At 52.5% G+C, this 18,803-nt stretch overlaps 2 protein-coding genes across 2 annotated transcripts in view; one reads left to right on the top strand and one right to left on the bottom strand.

Annotated features, from left to right (window-relative positions):
* Positions 1-441: 441 nt before the first annotated feature.
* The window catches only part of LOC147362151 (uncharacterized), a 37,049-nt gene continuing 18,687 nt past the window's right edge, over positions 442-18,803 (bottom strand). Inside the window, exons 5-6 of the mRNA XM_086323894.1 lie at positions 919-1,122; positions 442-745 (exon numbers count right to left, since the gene is read on the bottom strand). The gene's annotated coding sequence lies outside the window, so the exon portion shown is untranslated. The remainder of the gene's footprint in view (positions 746-918; positions 1,123-18,803) is intronic.
* Positions 6,109-10,192, top strand: LOC147362152 (ubiquitin carboxyl-terminal hydrolase 17-like protein 6). The gene has a single exon (XM_086323916.1). It carries the CDS (start codon positions 7,457-7,459, stop codon positions 9,056-9,058), a length of 1,602 nt encoding a protein of 533 aa, XP_086180042.1. The 5' UTR covers positions 6,109-7,456; the 3' UTR covers positions 9,059-10,192.

The following is an 18,803-nucleotide window of genomic DNA, read 5'->3' as shown; positions in this document are numbered from 1 at the left end:
CATTAAAAGAACTGTAGCATGTCTGTGTGTGTGTGTGTGTGTGCATGTGTTAAAGACAGGAAAATTCTGAAGCCAAACAAAAAATTGGATCACATGATAAAATATGAATAAGCTTCAAAAACATGACACTGTGTAAGAAACCGGACCTAAATGGCCACAGTTGTACAAACCCATGTGCTTGAAATACACCGAATAGGCAATTCCATGAGGATGAAAGAGTGAGGAATGTGGAATTAAAAGTGACTGATTAAGGAACACTAGGTGTCTTTGTAGGGAGATAAAATATAAAATATTCTGGGTTAGATAGTGATGATGGCTACACAACTATAGAGATAGGCAATCACTAAAATATAGTGCTCAAAGGAGAATTTTTTGGTATATGATATATATCTCAACTTAAAATGATTAACTTGATTTTTTTCAAAAATAACAAAACCCATGTATTATCCTCAGTGCTTTATTTGGTTCTCACTCTAAGCTCTGTAGACATAAACAAACATGCCTGTGTCTGTGTGTGCATGCTCAGTCGTGTTTGACTCTTTGTGACCCCACGGCCTGCAGATGGCCAGGCTCCTCTTTTCATGGAATTTTCCAGGCAAGAATACTGGAGCGGTGGCTGTTTCCTACTCCAGGATATTTTCCCGATCCTTCACTGTTTCTTCAGAATTTGTCTCCAGAGCAAGGAGTCAGCCACCACCACTCGCCTAGGCTGAGACTCAGGGCACACAGAGGAGTGGGACGCGCTCTGGTGGGAAAGAGGGAAAGCATGTCCTACTCAGAACGTGTAATGTGGGGAAGCCGGAGGCAGGCTGGGAGGAAGAGGGCCGTCCCAGGTGACTGCTTAGATGACAGATTTGGTTTCCCCCAATTGGTACTAAATTGAAAGGAAGGAAAATAAGAAAGGTGGCAGTCACCCACCACGCACTGAATCCTGGAGCCCATTGCTGCAGGGGCTGGGGTCTGGCTTTCCAGGTCGGCTGTTGCAGGGCAGGGCCTCATGGCTGGAAGGAGAGGTTCCCCAACTTCACAGTGTATGAAGAAAGTTCTTCATTTCAATATCCTTCACTGGTCGTCTTCAATTGGATACTCTGTGGATAAACTTGAAACTGTTTCTTAAATTAACTGCAAACAAAGGTAATAAAAACATTATTCTTGAGTTACAATGATAATGCTGATTTTCACTATAATTAATTTCGAGATTTCTCATTGAATACCTACATTACAGTTCATATATTAACAAGAATCAGGCCATGTGGTCGACCTCGCCACAGTAGCCACCAATCTGTCGGCTTTGTGATCCTCACACAGATGTATCCGCGTCTCATACCCGGGAAACACAGCGCCTCCACACAGACACCATCCTTTCCACTTCTGAGCCCGAGGAGAATAGAAGGGACGCCGGGCGCCCCTCGTATAGATGCAGCCCGACCCGCAGGAAACCCATCTGCGGAGTCCTGAGCACGTCACCGGGAACCGAGGCCGCCTGGGAGCAGCCTCAGCGCCGCGAAGGCTGCGGGACGACCGTTCCCCCAAGGTGGCAAGGAAGCGCTTCCGGGCGCCCTTTGGGGAGGACGGGCGGCCCGTGGTCCCTTGCGGTGCCTCCTGTTCTGGACACCAGGGCCGGCCCTCTCCGGGGAGAGGACACACGTTTGTGAATCGGGACTATCGGGGTCCATGGGGGAGGCTGGGAAGACTGGACATGTCTGCGTGCATCCGTGTGGTCCGCACCTCCGGGCGAGTGGGAAACATCGAGAGGCTGTAACTCCGCGGACGCCGGCTCCATGCCCTTTCCTGCTCGCGCTCAGCTGCCCCGGCGGTGCCCGCGGGCAGAAGGGGCCCCGCGGCGCGCTGGTCCACCGGGCCGGGAAGCGACACCGACCGACACCGACCGACGCCGCCCGCCCTGTCCGCCGACCTGCAGCCCGAATCTCCGGCGACAGCAGGCTCTTCCCGGGTCTCATGACACCGGGAACGTTGCCGCTGTCACCCCGGCCTCTGGAGCTCTGCCCCGGGCTTGGTGGCCGAACCGTAGCCTTCGCGGGAGTCGCCAACGTTCCCCAGGAAGGGACCGGCTCACGGCGGCCGCTGGGTGGCTCCCGACGGGAGGCGCACACGGCCCCGGGCGGACCCCTACCCTTGGGAGGCCAGAGCGCAGCGGGGGCCGTTCTTACGCCCGGGACAAGCCGGGCTGGGAGCCGGCTCCCGGCCCGGCAGGGCGCGGAGACCCAGACACCAGTCGGGAGGACGGGAGCTGGGAAGACCTCCCCGGGCAGCTGCGGGAGAAGGCGCGCTCCTCAGCGATTCCCGAGGCTGGGACCCAGGCGGCCCCAGAGGGCAGGTCCCTGCTCCCGGGCGGACTTAGGAATTTAGTGAAACTTAGACTGTGGGGACTGTAAAACTGAAACCATGAAATGATTGGGTAAAAACATGTATGAATGATTTTTATTCTGTGGAATAAAAAGAATGGAATCATGATACAACATTAAAAAAAAAAAAAAAAGTCCAGAAGCTATCAAAGAAATGAATGATAAACAGCCATAAATCCACCTTTTCATATTCCACACGGAAGGTCCAATGATAACAACTCAGCATGGGAGGAACATTTGTGCAAATACTTGTGTACTAAGATTGTTGATATTAGTATCACTCAGTATAAAAACAGAACATTCAGGAAACAGCCATTAAGAGGGATCTAGGAAGGAAATTTGTGTCGGTACTGACTTGGAAAGATCTGTATGATGAATTGTTGGATAAAAATAGCCAAGTTATAGGATTTCCACTGGTGTTAAAGAAAAAATATATACATTTGTACATTTATCTTTAAATGAACTGAGATGGAAAGGCAAATGAATTAGAACAGCTAAAGCAGTTTTATAAAAAGAATACAATCTTTCCCATAGGTTGGCACCTGGTGCCAGAAAGAAGTGTCTTCAGAAATCAAAAGGAGCCACACCGCCTGCTTTTCTGCCTCCTCCTCCTGTGGCCTCCAGGCAGGCAGCTGGCATCCTAGCCCCTTAAAGTCACTGCTCCACTTAGACAGACGCAGATCCAAGGAGGGGTTGGTATGACCTTGGCTCTGCAAACTTGGGCTCCTCAGCCTCTTGCCTCATCCTGGGAGCCCCCAGCCAGTCAGTCATCACCCCAGTCTTCCCCACCAGAGGCTACTGGCCCCACTCTGCAGTGGGCAGCCCTTGTCTCTATGAGCTCTGAGCTGTTTTCCCAAAGGAAGGATTTTCCCTTTGCACCGCAAGTATGAAGCAAGGGGATAACTGACTTTTTGCACCTGAACCCATCGCACACTTTGTCCTCACATCTGGCCCCAATTATGCCCATGAGGGTAGAAGAAGGCCATTCCCTTTACATAGGAGGTGTGAATCAATTGGAGGCCTGAGCTTTCACATCTGGACCTTTCATACACGTTTTGTATGCATTGAGCTCCTGAAGACACAAGACAGAGACAGGGTTAGGCCTCTTAGTGTGGTGTGGCCATTGCTCTCATAAAATATCCAGGGTCTCTAAGCAACACCAGGGTGGCAAGAATAGGGAAGCATGAAATCATTCAAGCCACATACACACACACACACACAAAGGAGGGGCTAAAGCAACCACCTGATCCTAAGGGAAAATGCAACTCTGGAATCAAACATGTTAATGTGTTATGCAGATGTAATATCATGAAAATGACCTGATTCTTTAAAAAATTTTTAATTATGAATAAATATTTGATGTCCTTGTGTTTATTCTGAGATTATTGAGACTAATATGGCCAGATAAACATTACTTAAAAAAGATTTATTTCATTGGGAAAAATTTACTAAAATTTTACATTTCTTCAAGAAAAATTCAAGCAGAGAGTATTGAAAATACTATGTTTCTGTGAGGACCTGTGAGCGAGGCCACTACTTTTGTTAGGTCTGAGAGGGCAACGACCAATGTTATAAGATGGACGATGGCAAGGTGACCGCCTGTGACGAGACCGCTGCCCTGAGCCAGAGCGCCTACGTCCTGTTCTACGCCCGGGAGGGTGCGTGGGAAGGGGGCGCTGGGGGAGGGGCAGCGGCCCCCGTCGGGGCTGACCCCACAGAGCCCGGGCAGCCTGCAGGAGACGCCAGCGGCAGAGCTCCTGGGTCGGAGGAGTCCCCGGGGGACACAGAGGTCGAAGGGATGAGCTTCGAGCAGTGGAGACGCCTGCAAGAACACAGCCGACCGAAGCCGGCCTTGGAGCTGCGGAAGGTCCAGTCTGCCCTGCCTGCCGGCGCAGTCGTGATTCACCAGTCCAAACACGGAGGAGGGAGAAACCGCACGCCGCCCCAACAGGAGCACGAGCGGCTCGACCGTCCCAGCACGGACGCCCCGCCTCCGGGGCCGAAGAACGTCGGCAACGGCCCTTGTGCCAGCGGGAGGGCCAGAGCCACCAAGGGGAAGAACAAGAAGCCGCGGCCGTCTCTGGGGCTGTGGCGGTAGGTCGGCTCTGACGCACATGCGTGCAGACGCCCAGGCACACGCTGTGTGCGGCACGCCCTGTGTGACGCACCAAGAGTTCCGACGAGGAGCGGGTTCCTCTCGGCCGTGTGCGTGATGCAGCCTCCTGGGAAGAAGCGGGGCCTGGAGTGTGCCCGGGGTCTCGGTGTTCACTTGGGACGGGCTCGTGCCTGAGCGGCTGAGCTCTCGAGGGCTGGCTCTGCTGGGAAGTCGCTGGAGAGGATGGGGTGATGGGGTGCATGAGCGGGCCTGGGCACGGTCCGAGGGCCTCCCACTTCTGCGAGGGTGGGAGAGTCCTCTCGGGATGGGACTTTGGGTGTGGGTTTGCCTTTCGTTCCCCGTCTCCGTTCCCTGGCCGCACCGCTGGCCTCGGGTGAGTGACGCGGCCTGGAGACGCCTCACAGAGCGCTCACAGCCAGCCGAGCAAGGAGAAGATCTCGGGAGCCCTTCGGGGGGCAGGGAAGAGCGGGTGCAGGTCCATGAACCGTCTCCTTCCGGCCGGTCAGGCTCTCGAAAATGCCCCAGACGTCGAGAGGCGTCCGGGGAGAAGACGGGCAAGCAGCCTTTATGGGTGTCTGTCCTTGGGAGGCCTCGTGCTACTTGGCGGAGGGTCCGGCAGGAATGAGGCGGGGATGCGCGCGTCCCCGGCACGACGCTCGTCCGCAAAGATCCCTGGGGCTCCATGTCCGGTGCAAGGAGTACGCTGGAGAAGCTCCAAGTGCCAAACAGGAGAAGCGATCCACAAGGCCATGAGCACCGCCACCAGCACCACCAGCACCACCAGCACCAACACGAAGGCCAAGGGGAGAGAGGCAACCCAACCAGTCCCAAAGAAACTTCTCCACCAGCATCGCACCGGTGCCTGAGTGGAGATATGTCGCGCCACGTTCATTTCTGAAAGCAAAGGTCCTCCCCGCACTGAGGAAAGACCCGAGCCTACCCTAGATTGTGATAGCAAGACAACTGGACTTCCGACTCTGCCCGTCCTGTCTGGCAGTCTCATCCAGCTGGGCCCCGGGCAAACGCCTCTGGACGCGAGGAGATGCGGCCGGCCTCCAAAGTGCCTGGGGCGGTGGGGAAGCTGTCCTCCCCTAGCTGCTTTCTCGACTGCCTCATGGGCCCGTGACCCGCTGGAGGGGCACCTGAGGCCCCTTATCGACCACCTCTTGCGTTTTTCTTTCTTTGGCTTGGCTGATGGCTTCAAACCCCAAACCCTCCATCAAACGGCAGACCGGGAATTTGCGATGTAACATCTCCGACCTCGAGGGCCAACTCTGGCTCCTGACTGCGCTAGTCGGCGTGGCAAGGAACAGAGAACGTTCCGATGGCTTGTTTCCCCCGCATGGCTACCTACGCCGCACCATGCCCTCCGCACGTAGAGAGGACAAAGAATGATGAGCAGTATCTTCCCCCGAGAACACGAACAAGCGTGCCCTGCACGAGGAAGCGGAGCCACCCACGGTCCGCCCTCATCATCAGCACGCATCTTCCTCCGCCCCATCGTCTCAAATGGACTTACTGCTTGCCCCATCCACACCCTCTGAAGAAGGAGGAGGAGGAGGAGGAGGAGGAGAATGTCGATTGGGGTGGCGTGACAGAGGGAATGGGAAGGTGGCCTTATGCTGGGCGAAATCCGTGCAAAAGAGAGAAAAATCCTGGCTGATCTCGCTTCTCTGTGCCATGGGAAGGAGGTAAGAGGACAGCAAGGGTGTGAGCACTTGGATCATAAAGCACAAAGCGGTAGGCTCCTAGGATGGGATGGGGGAAGCGGGAGGTGGGAGGGGTGCAATAGGCTAAGGAAGAAAACGGGGTCAGGGCCCTTCTTTCCTAGTAAGGACCAACGGAATCAACACTCCAGCTATGGTAAACCTGTGGACGGTCAAACCCCCATAGTCCTGGAAGGCAAGCATAATGTCCAGGATGGGAGAGCAAACAAACACACATGTCACACACCGAGAAGGAAAGCAACAGTCATCCTCCTCCAGGAGGGAAACCTTTTTTATACCTTGAGTTATACCGCATTTTGAGCCCCGGAATTCGAAAGACGACTGTATGAGTCAACTAGTGTATATAAAAGAGAGAAAGAGAATAAAAGCAACAAAAAAATAACAAAATGAACACAAAATTTTAAAAAAAGTTTAAAAATAAATGGAAAAAAAAAAAAAAACTCAAAAAACCCTAAAACACCCAGCAGGAAAAAAAAAAAAAAAGTAAATGATAAAGGAAAAAGGAAAAGGAAGAAAAAAGGGCAGCGGAGAGAGAAAAGGAGCTGCAGAAATGAATCCAAAGTTGCAGGAAGCCTATGCCTTTCTAAATGAGCTCGCTTTGGGTCTTGAGCAACGGCCCTGAAGGGAGAAAAGCATATGTGGCACTCTGCTGGCATCTTTTGGTGCTAGGACCCTGAACGCTAGAAGAGTGTCCAGTGAGAACGCATAGAAATTGGGGAGGACCTCGCTGGAGCGCAAAGTTGAGGCAAGGGTTTATTGTTGTCCGGGGAGGGGTTGTCCTCAGGCAGGGGTCTGGGGTCGGGAGACCCCTAAAGGGGAGAGGTTCGGTGGGCAGACATATGTTTCCACACGTGTGTTAGGATGTGAATGGTGAGCCCACGGAAGTCCTGTGCAGCCGGCATTTGTGTGCTGAACTTGGAAGCCCCGCAGTGAATCTCTAGCGGGCAAGGCTGGAAGGCCCAATGCCCCCGAATCACTTGCATCCTGAGCCCTTTGGTCCAGGGGGTCAGGTCGGAAGTGCGTGTGGGGCCTCGTCAAGGGGAATTCCCCGAGAAAAGTGTGGGTGGTTGGATGGCGGGAGTGGGAGTGGGCACGCCCTCGGCCGCCTCAGCCAATGAGGAGCCTGCACGTGCGGGGGTGGGGCTGTGGGGAAGCCCCCAAAGGCCCGAGGGGGCGGGGCCCAGGCCCTTTTCTGGAGCCGGACCGTCTGAGGGAAGGAGGCGTCGGCGTGCAGCTGCAGGTAGGAGATGGAAACCCTCGTGGGCCTCGGGTGCAGAGCCCCGGGGGCTGCTTCTGAGCACGGGGGAGGTGTGTGTCCGTCTCCGTTCGACGTCTTCCCCGGAGGGCAAGGTTGTGGGCCCAGCGGCGCTGGTGCGGATGCCCTTCGGGGACCCTCTGTCCCTGAGGGGCCGTCGCCGGCGCTTGGGCGTCCCCAGCGGGGTGACTTGGCTCCTGGGTCAGCAGGGCTGACGCCTGGCCAGAAAGGCGCCCTGAGTTGGAAGGGGCCGTGGGGGGTGGGGGCTGGGCTTCAGAACCTGGGGAACACCTGCTACGTGAATGCGGCGCTGCAGTGTCTGAGCCACACGCCGCCCCTGGCCAGCTGGATGGTGTCCCAGCAGCACGCCACCCTCTGTCCGGCCCGCAGCGCCTGCACGCTCTGTGCCATGCGAGCTCACGTGACCCGAGCCCTCCTTCACGCGGGAGAGGTGATCCGGCCCCGCAAGGACCTGCTGGCGGGCTTCCACAGACACCAGCAGGAAGATGCCCACGAGTTTCTGATGTTCACTCTGAATGCCATGCAGCAAGGGTGCTTGAGTGCATCCCAGCCGTCGGGCCATGCCTCCGAGGACACCACCGTCATCCGTCAGATCTTCGGCGGGACCTGGAGGTCTCAGATCCAGTGTCTCCGCTGCCTCGGTGTCTCGGACACGTTCGACCCTTATCTGGACATCAGCCTGGATATCACGGCGGCTCAGAGTGTGGAGCAAGCTCTGAGAGAGCTGGTGAAGCCCGAGAAGCTGGACGCGGACAATGCCTATGACTGTGGCGTCTGTCTCCGGAAGGTGCCTGCCACCAAGAGGTTGACTTTGCACAGCACCTCCCAGGTCCTGGTGCTGGTGCTGAAGCGGTTCACACCGGTGAGCGGGGCCAAAAGGGCTCAGGAGGTGCGCTATCCCCAGTGCTTGGACCTGCAGCCCTACACGTCCGAGCGGAAGGCAGGGCCACTGGGCTACGTGCTCTATGCCGTGCTGGTGCACTCCGGGTGGAGCTGTGAGCGAGGACACTACTTCTGTTACGTCCGAGCGGGCAACGGCCAATGGTATAAGATGGACGATGCCAAGGTGACCGCCTGTGACGAGACCGCTGCCCTGAGCCAGAGCGCCTACGTCCTGTTCTACGCCCGGGAGGGTGCGTGGGAAGGGGGCGCTGGGGGAGGGGCAGCGGCCCCCGTCGGGGCTGACCCCACAGAGCCCGGGCAGCCTGCAGGAGACGCCAGCGGCAGAGCTCCTGGGTCGGAGGAGTCCCCGGGGGACACAGAGGTCGAAGGGATGAGCTTAGAGCAGTGGAGACGCCTGCAAGGACACAGCCGACCGAAGCCGGCCTTGGAGCTGCGGAAGGTCCAGTCTGCCCTGCCTGCCGGCGCAGTCGTGATTCACCAGTCCAAACACGGAGGAGGGAGAAACCGCACGCCGCCCCAACAGGAGCACGAGCGGCTCGACCGTCCCAGCACGGACGCCCCGCCTCCGGGGCCGAAGAACGTCGGCAACGGCCCTTGTGCCAGCGGGAGGGCCAGAGCCACCAAGGGGAAGAACAAGAAGCCGCGGCCGTCTCTGGGGCTGTGGCGGTAGGTCGGCTCTGACGCACATGCGTGCAGACGCCCAGGCACACGCTGTGTGCGGCACGCCCTGTGTGACGCACCAAGAGTTCCGACGAGGAGCGGGTTCCTCTCGGCCGTGTGCGTGATGCAGCCTCCTGGGAAGAAGCGGGGCCTGGAGTGTGCCCGGGGTCTCGGTGTTCACTTGGGACGGGCTCGTGCCTGAGCGGCTGAGCTCTCGAGGGCTGGCTCTGCTGGGAAGTCGCTGGAGAGGATGGGGTGATGGGGTGCATGAGCGGGCCTGGGCACGGTCCGAGGGCCTCCCACTTCTGCGAGGGTGGGAGAGTCCTCTCGGGATGGGACTTTGGGTGTGGGTTTGCCTTTCGTTCCCCGTCTCCGTTCCCTGGCCGCACCGCTGGCCTCGGGTGAGTGACGCGGCCTGGAGACGCCTCACAGAGCGCTCACAGCCAGCCGAGCAAGGAGAAGATCTCGGGAGCCCTTCGGGGGGCAGGGAAGAGCGGGTGCAGGTCCATGAACCGTCTCCTTCCGGCCGGTCAGGCTCTCGAAAATGCCCCAGACGTCGAGAGGCGTCCGGGGAGAAGACGGGCAAGCAGCCTTTATGGGTGTCTGTCCTTGGGAGGCCTCGTGCTACTTGGCGGAGGGTCCGGCAGGAATGAGGCGGGGATGCGCGCGTCCCCGGCACGACGCTCGTCCGCAAAGATCCCTGGGGCTCCATGTCCGGTGCAAGGAGTACGCTGGAGAAGCTCCAAGTGCCAAACAGGAGAAGCGATCCACAAGGCCATGAGCACCGCCACCAGCACCACCAGCACCACCAGCACCAACACGAAGGCCAAGGGGAGAGAGGCAACCCAACCAGTCCCAAAGAAACTTCTCCACCAGCATCGCACCGGTGCCTGAGTGGAGATATGTCGCGCCACGTTCATTTCTGAAAGCAAAGGTCCTCCCCGCACTGAGGAAAGACCCGAGCCTACCCTAGATTGTGATAGCAAGACAACTGGACTTCCGACTCTGCCCGTCCTGTCTGGCAGTCTCATCCAGCTGGGCCCCGGGCAAACGCCTCTGGACGCGAGGAGATGCGGCCGGCCTCCAAAGTGCCTGGGGCGGTGGGGAAGCTGTCCTCCCCTAGCTGCTTTCTCGACTGCCTCATGGGCCCGTGACCCGCTGGAGGGGCACCTGAGGCCCCTTATCGACCACCTCTTGCGTTTTTCTTTCTTTGGCTTGGCTGATGGCTTCAAACCCCAAACCCTCCATCAAACGGCAGACCGGGAATTTGCGATGTAACATCTCCGACCTCGAGGGCCAACTCTGGCTCCTGACTGCGCTAGTCGGCGTGGCAAGGAACAGAGAACGTTCCGATGGCTTGTTTCCCCCGCATGGCTACCTACGCCGCACCATGCCCTCCGCACGTAGAGAGGACAAAGAATGATGAGCAGTGTCTTCCCCCGAGAACACGAACAAGCGTGCCCTGCACGAGGAAGCGGAGCCACCCACGGTCCGCCCTCATCATCACCACGCATCTTCCTCCGCCCCATCGTCTCAAATGGACTTACTGCTTGCCCCATCCACACCCTCTGAAGAAGGAGGAGGAGGAGGAGGAGGAGGAGGAGGAGAATGTCGATTGGGGTGGCGTGACAGAGGGAATGGGAAGGTGGCCTTATGCTGGGCGAAATCCGTGCAAAAGAGAGAAAAATCCTGGCTGATCTCGCTTCTCTGTGCCATGGGAAGGAGGTAAGAGGACAGCAAGGGTGTGAGCACTTGGATCATAAAGCACAAAGCGGTAGGCTCCTAGGATGGGATGGGGGGAGCGGGAGGTGGGAGGGGTGCAATAGGCTAAGGAAGAAAACGGGGTCAGGGCCCTTCTTTCCTAGTAAGGACCAACGGAATCAACACTCCAGCTATGGTAAACCTGTGGACGGTCAAACCCCCATAGTCCTGGAAGGCAAGCATAATGTCCAGGACGGGAGAGCAAACAAACACACATGTCACACACCGAGAAGGAAAGCAACAGTCATCCTCCTCCAGGAGGGAAATTCGTTCATTTCAGTTCAGTAGGTAACTCGTATTCCTCTCTTTGCAACCCCATGTACTGCAACTTGCCAGGCTTCCATATCCAATACGTAGTCTCAGAATTTAGTGTGTCTAATATCCTTGTGTTGGTGGTACCATCCTGCTATCTCATCCTGTGTTGTCTCCTTCTTTTCCTGTCTTCAATTTTTCTCAACATCAGTGTCTTTTAAAGTGAGTCAGTTCTATTCATCAGATGTGCTACTTATTCGAGTTTCACCTTCAGTATCAGTGCTTCCAGTGAACATCCAGGACTCATCTGCTTTCTGAAGGACTGACTTGATCTCTTTGCAGCCAAGGTGCTCTCAATAGTCTTCTCCAACACCACAGTTCACAAGCATCAGATCTTCTGCGCTCAGCTTTCTTTATAGTCCATTTCTCTCTTTCATACATGCCTATTGGGAAACCATGGCCTTAACTAAAAGTACCTTTGTTGGCAAAGTATTGTCTTTGCTTTTTCATATGCTGAGTTGTTTAGCCATACCTCTTTTTCCAAGGAGCAAGCATCTTTTAATTTCATGGCTACAGTCACCATCTGCAATGATTTTGAAGACCCCAAATAATATAAGCTGAGTTCTCCACCACAGCAGCAAAGCGACTTTGAGGCAGAAACGCCCACATAAGCCATTTCTAGCTCACAGACTGTGAGGAGTTTAATAGGCAAAGTTTAGCAGTGCAGCCTTGGAGTAATGCTGCCAGAGAGGAACAGAAAGCACCGTCTACCAGGAACCAGGAACTGACCTCACCACCCACCACCATCTCCTACCAGCCTCCCTCCAGAGGCAACGCTCACATTCCTAGCCTCACCTGGGCATCTCACTTCTGCCTTCATGTTTCTGTGTAAGGGCTGCCTGCTCTCAGACGTGCTTCTCCTAGAATTGTGCAGGCCCAGCTCCTTCCTTCATCCTGGTCACCGCAGCAAGGCCTTTTAGACCCTCCTGACCACTGACTCCAAGCCCTCCCTCACAATGCCCTTTTTTATTTTCAGTAGAGCACTTCTTCTTTTCCTTCCCTTGCCTGGCTTCCATACTTTTCTCTTTCTTCACTCCAAACCGAGAGCTCCTTGAAAGGACGGGCCTCTGGTCATTTTCAGCACTGTTCTCTGTACCACTGACTCACCTGGCATAGAGTGAGTACTCACAGCCTGGGGGCAGAGTAAATAAACGTGAAGATCCTGGGGCTCCCCTTTCTCTTCTGTCCAGGTCGGTCTCTTGAGATGATCACTCTTACTAGGAAGTGCATGCTGTTTCTGAGGCAGGAGCGTGGCCAGAATGACCTCCGCCATCCTTTTTCTCTCTCCAGTTGCTCCAGCAAAGCTCAGCCAGCAACCCCGACCCGGTGCCTCCTGGTGGCCCGCGCTAGCATTGCAGGACTAACCCGAACCTTCATTCAGGTCTTCAAGGTGGAGGCTCTCCAGAGTTCCAGAGGTGAAAGTGTACTTCAGGCAGGCTGTGGAAAGACCCAGGAATCTCCTTCTGATTTTTCATTTCCTCTCCTCTCTTTGGGATTTAGTTCGTTCATGTTGCATCCTCGGCTCAGACAGGGCAATAATTTCCCCCTACTTTCAAATTAGAACCTCTGGAATCCGGTTAGGCTCGTCTTCTTTCTGGAACCCTGACTCTGGGTCCACAACTGTGCCCTCTCCTGCTCACCACAAGCCCTTGTTCCTTCAGCTCCTCTCTCCTCTGAGGGACCTCTGTGAGTGGAAAGCATTTTTCCAAGCTCTCAGACACAGGGGTCAATGGTGGAGAACCAAGGTCGACAGATTTCCCAAGCATACTGAGTGAACGCTTGGGGGGGCCCAACAGCAAGCACACAATGTTTAGGAAAGGAAAGCAAGTCCTTCTGCCCTGTAGCACCGTCTATACTGGGGAATGGGGTGTGGGCTCAGCCTGGTTTTAACGCCCAGAAAAGTGGACTGTGAGACTGAGACCGCGTTCACTGGAGAACACTGAGGAGAGGGCCCACACCCAGGCAGGACTCAGGGAACGTGGAGAATTCCCCTCACGCTTTGGACTTCTGAACGCAGTGCCCGTTGCCAGGAGCGGGGTGTGGAGGCCCCTGCTCCATGGCGGAGCTGCCTCCAGCCCTTCCTGCTCTCCCAGCCCTGACACTGTGTTCTCCTCCTTTACCATCTCACATCGTCCCCACTGTGGACCCTATTTCTGTTTGTGCCTGCTTGTGTGAGCATGAAAATGCAGAGAGAATAATGGCCCAAGTGGGGCCAGGTTGGTAGAGTTCACCAGGAACTTAGGGTCTCACTTCCAAACCAAGCATGATGGATAGGACTGCGAACTGGCTTAGGGAGCTGGGGTCCTCACTTTCCTACTGGCTTCTGCTCACATACTGTGTTCCAGACAAGTCTGCCTCTTTCTAGGCTTTAGTTTTCAAATTGTACCAAGAGGGCTTGGATAAAAAGCTGCATAAGCGCATGCACAGGCAAACGTGTTCTCTGACTCCAGCAACAATAGATGGGTTGTTGGCACGGGTGGTCTCAGGAGGCCTGTGCTCCTGATGTGGGCAGAGGCAGGCGAGCTTGTAGCGGGAGTGGCCAGGACACCTGTCCTGTCCCAGCACCAGCCAGAGGGCATGTGCAGGGAAGGGACAGTGGGCGCACCTGTCCCCGCCTCCCTGCACAGTCACCGACACTGGACCAAGGGCTCCGCTCAGAAGGTGAGTTCTTTCTGATGCCCCACCTGCAGCCTCTGAAAGGCCCGCATTTTCTGGAGCCCTAAGGACAGATGATTCACATGGAAGTGGTTCCCAGCAAGTAAATGGAATGTGGAAGGGATATTTGCCGTGTGTACGCTCAGGCTATGAAAACACGCCCCGTGATGTGCCATACATTTCCCCTTTACAACGAAGTGAAATAAGACCAAGGAACATGCCTGCATTTGAAAGCACATGTTGAGGATGGAAAATCCACAAATTAAAGGTTGCTGAGTCCCAGAATCTCTGACTGGAGGAAAATCAACAAGAAGAATCGCTTGCTATTGGAACCTCATTTTTATTTTATTTGTATTGGGCTGTTAATGAAGAGAGCTTGCCAGGTGGTGCTAATGGTAACAATTGAGAGTGTTAGCAGCCTGGGTAGGGAGGCCAGAGGTCCCAAAGCAGCAGGAAGAAACGAACTGCAAGTGGCAGACTCCTCTCCCTTCTCTGTTGAGGACACCTGGTTCCCTCTGAACTTGACTTTTCTCAAACCTTGAGCTAACCAATGCGTTTTTCTTATGGAAATGTTTTTCTTAAGCTATGCTAATGAAACTATGTACTTGCTTTGGGATCTCACTTTCTTCAAATCGGTTCTGCCTGAGACTAACTTTTGTCTCAAACCTTGGGCTGATAATGGCTCAACAGTTCAGTATTCATGTCAGTTGTTTCATGTCTGGGGACGACACATCTTGTGCCATTCCATCTCAATAACGCTCATTGTGGGAGAGGGGCCTGGTGACGCTCCCTCAGCCTTAAGGCGTCTCCCGACCCAAGACGAAGTCTGCCCAAACCCATGTCCATTGAGTCGGTGATGCCATCCAACCATCTCATCCTCTGTCATCCTCTCCTGCCCTTAATCTTTCCCAGCATCAGGGTCTTTGCAAATGACTCAGCTCTTCTCATCAGGTGGCCAAAGTATTGGAGTTTCAGCTTCAGCATCAGTCCTTCCAATGGATATTCAGGACTGATTTCCTTTAGGATGGACTGGTTGGATCTCCTTGCAGTCCAAGGGACTCTCAAGAGTCTTCTCTCTCAGGACTATGTGCCTGGTAGCCATGGGGATAAGATGCCTTTGGCTGAACTGGCCTCCCAGACTGACAAACATGAGATTCCATACCAAGATTTCCCATTGCCAAAAGGCTTGTAATAATCCCCTATATAGTCAGTCACCTTTGTAAGCTTTATGGCACCCATTGGTGTAGGCTACCATGTCTAACCAGCTGACTCTTCTGATTATGAATCATGGCTGTAACCTGACTGTATCTCCCTTTAACACTTTCCAGGCTAGGTTTAAGGAATTTGGGGATGAGTACACTTGCAACCCACTCCACTATTCTTGCCTGGAGAATCCCATGGACGGAGGAGCCTGGGGGGCTACAGTCACAAAGAGTCGGACACGACTGAGCAACTCCACTCACTCACACTTAAGGTATATAAGGTTTTCAAAAAAGTCGGTCAGGGTCCTTGGCTAAGAGGAGACTGTGCCTTGGGCCTGCCAGTGTAATAAACTGCACTCCACTATCTGCATGCCGAAGCCTTTGACTGTGTGGATCACAATAAACTGTGGGAAATTCTGAAGCAGATGGGAATACCAGACCACCTGACCTGCCCTTGAGAAACCTGTGTACAGGTCAGGAAGCAACAGTTAGAACTGGACATGGAACAACAGACTGGTTCCAAATAGGAAAAGGAGTACATCAAGGCTGTATATTGTCACCCTGCTTATTTAACTTATATGCAGAGTACATCATGAGAAACGCTGGGCTGGAAGAAACACAAGCTGGGATCAAGATTGCCGGGATAAATATCAATAACCTCAGATATGCAGATGACACCACCCTTATGGCAGAAAGTGAAGAGGAACTAAACAGCCTCTTGATGAAAGTGAAAAAGGAGAGTGAAAAAGTTGGCTTTAAGCTCAACATTCAGAAAACTAAGATCATGGCATCCGGTCCCATCACTTCATGGGAAACAGATGGGGAAACAGTGAAAATAGTGGTTGACTATTTTTATGGGCTCCAAAATCACTACAGATGGTGGTTGCAGCCGTGAAATTAAAAGATGCTTACTCCTTGGAAGGAAAGTTATGACCAACCTAGACAGCATTATTAAAAAGCAGAGACATTACTTTGTCAACAAAGATCCATCTAGTCAAGGCTATGGTTTTTCTAGTATTCATGTATGGAGGTGAGAGTTGGACTATAAAGAAAGCTGAGTGCTGAAGAATTGATGCTTTTGAATTGTGGTGTTGAAAAAAACCCTTGAGAGTCCCTTGGACTGCAAGGAGATCTAACCAGTCCATCCTAAAGGAGATCGGTCCTGGGTGCTCATTGGAAGGACTGATGTTGATGCTAAGACTCCAATACTTTGGCCACATGATGCGAAGAGGTGAGTCATTTGAAAACACCCTGATGCTAGGAAAGATTGAGGGCAGGAGGAAAAGGGGACAACAGAGGATGTGATGGTTGGATGGCATCACCGACTCAATGGACATGGGTTTGGGTAAATTCGGGAGTTGGTTATGGACAGGGAGGCCTGACGTGCTGCAGTTCACGGGCTCGCAAAGAGTTGGACACAACTGAGTGACTGAACTGAACTGACTCTCTGAAATGTCCTTCTGAATGAGTTTGTTTCCCAGAATGCGTGGCTACAACAGATTTGCTAAATGACGGAAAAGCACAGTTTGATTCCTTACAAGCTTACAAGCTCCAAGGTATGCCGGCTGTATCCCATTGCTTCAGATGTCTATTGATTCCTTGGCATTAACTCTGGACTCCTATTCTCAAATGGCTAAAAGTCCATAGATTTTCCACTTCCATCTTCTGTTTCAGTTATTTGTGATTGTGATAAATTTAATTCAGATGACCATTATATTTATTACCATGGGCAAGAATCCCTTAGAAGAAATGGAGTAGTCCTCAAAGTCAACAAAAGAGTCTGAAATGGAGTACTTGGGTACAATCTCAAAAATGACAGAATGATTTCGGTTCATTTCGAAGGCAAACCATTCAGCATCAAAATAATTCAACTCTGTGCCCCAACCACTAATGCCAGAGAAGAACAAGGCCTTCTAGAATTAACACGAAAAAAAAAAAAAAAAAGTTCTTTTCATCATAGGGGTTGTTGTTCAGTCGCTCAGTCGTGTCTGACTCTTTTGTGACCCTATGGAATGAAGTACACACTCTCTGTCCTTCAACATCTTTCAAAGTTTGCTCAAACTTATGTCCATTGAGTTGATGATGCCATCCAACTGTCTCATCCTCCGTCATCCCCTTCTCCTCCTGCCCTCAGTCTTTCCCAGCATCAGGGTCTTTTCTAATGAGTCAGCTCTTTGCATCAGGTGGCCAAAGCATTGGAGGTTCAGCTTTAGCATCAGTCCTTCCAGTGAATATTCCGGGTTGATTTCCTGTCAGATTGACTGGTTTCATGTCCTTGCTGTCCAGGAGACTCTCAAGAGTCTCCTCCAGCACAACAGTTCAAAGGCATCAATTCTTTTGTGCTTAGTCTTTTTTATTGTCCAACTCTCACATCCATACACGACTACTGGGAAAACCACAGATTTGACTATATGGACCTTTGTACGCAAAGTCTCTCTGCTTTTTAATATGCTGTCTAGGTTCATCCTAGCTTTTCTTCTAAGGAGCAAGCATATTTTAATTTCATGGCTGCAGTCAACAAACTACAGTGATTTTGGAAACCAAGAAAATAAAGCCTGTTACCGTGTCTGTTTTCCATTCTATTTGCCATGAAGAGAAGATGCCATGATCATCATTTTTTTTTTTATGTTGAGCTTTAAGCCAATTTTTTTCACTCTCCTCTTTCAGCTTCATCAAGAGACTCGTTTTTTCCTCTTTGCTTTCTGCCATAAGGGTGGTGTTATCTGCATATCTGAGGTTATTGATATTTCTCCTGACAATCTTGATTCCAGCTTGTGATTCATCCAGCCCAGCATTTTGCATGATGTATTCTGCATATAAGTTAAATAAGCAGGGTGACAGTATACAACCGTGACATACTCCTATCCCAATTTTGAACCAGTCAATTGGTTCCATTTCATGTTCTAACTGTTGCTTCTTGACCTGCATACAGGTTTCTCAAGAGGCAAGTAACGGGATTTGGTATTCCCCTCTCTTGAAGAATTTCCCACACTTTGTTGTGATCCACACAGTGAGAGGCTTTGGTGTAGTCAATAAAGCAGGAGTAGATGCTTTTCTGGAACTCTCTTGCTTTTTCTTTGATCCAACAGATGTTGGAAATTTGATCTCTTGTTTCTCTGCCTTTTCTAAATCCAGCTTGAACATCTGGAAGTTCTTGGTTCACATACTGTTGAGGCTGGCTTGGAGAATTTTGAGCATTACTTTGCTAGCATGTGAAATAAGTGCCATTGTGCAGTAGTTTGAACATTCTTTGGCATTGCCCTTCTTTGGGATTGGAATGAAAACTGACTTTTTCTAGTCTTGTGGTCACTGCTGAGTTTTCTAAATTTGGGGGGCATATTGAGTGCAGCACTCTTACAGCATCATTTTTTAGGATTTGAAATAGCTCAGTTGGAATTCCATCACCCCCACTAGCTTTGTTTGTAGTGACTGGAATGCAAAAGTAGGAAGTCAAGAGATACCTGGAGTAACAGACAGGTTTGGTCTTGGAATACAAAATGAAGCAGGGCAAAGGCTAACAGAGTTTTGCCAAGAGAACGCGCTGGTCATAGCAAAAACCCTCTTCCAGCAACACAAGAGATGACTACACATGGACATCACCAGATGGTCAATACCAAAATCAGATTGATTATATTCTTTGCATCCAAAGATGGAAAAGCTCTATACAGTCAGCAAAAACAAGAGCAGGAGTTAACTACAGCTCAGATAATGAGCTCGTTATTGCAAAATGCAAACTTAAATTGAAGAAAGTAGGGAAAACCATTAGGACATTCGGGTATGATGTAGTCAAATCCCTATGGGTATACAGTGGAGGAGACAAATAAA

This window comes from Bos grunniens, chromosome 11, assembly GCF_055505025.1.
Source record: "Bos grunniens cultivar Pamir isolate PY7600 chromosome 11, Bosgru_T2T1.0, whole genome shotgun sequence".
Taxonomy (NCBI): domain Eukaryota; kingdom Metazoa; phylum Chordata; class Mammalia; order Artiodactyla; family Bovidae; genus Bos; species Bos grunniens.
This window is presented reverse-complemented; position numbering and strand designations above follow the sequence as displayed.

Excerpts from the sequence above, each read along its gene's own strand:
- LOC147362152 (XM_086323916.1), top strand. The coding sequence starts at position 7,457 with ATGGAAACCCTCGTGGGCCTCGGGTGCAGAGCCCCGGGGGCTGCTTCT.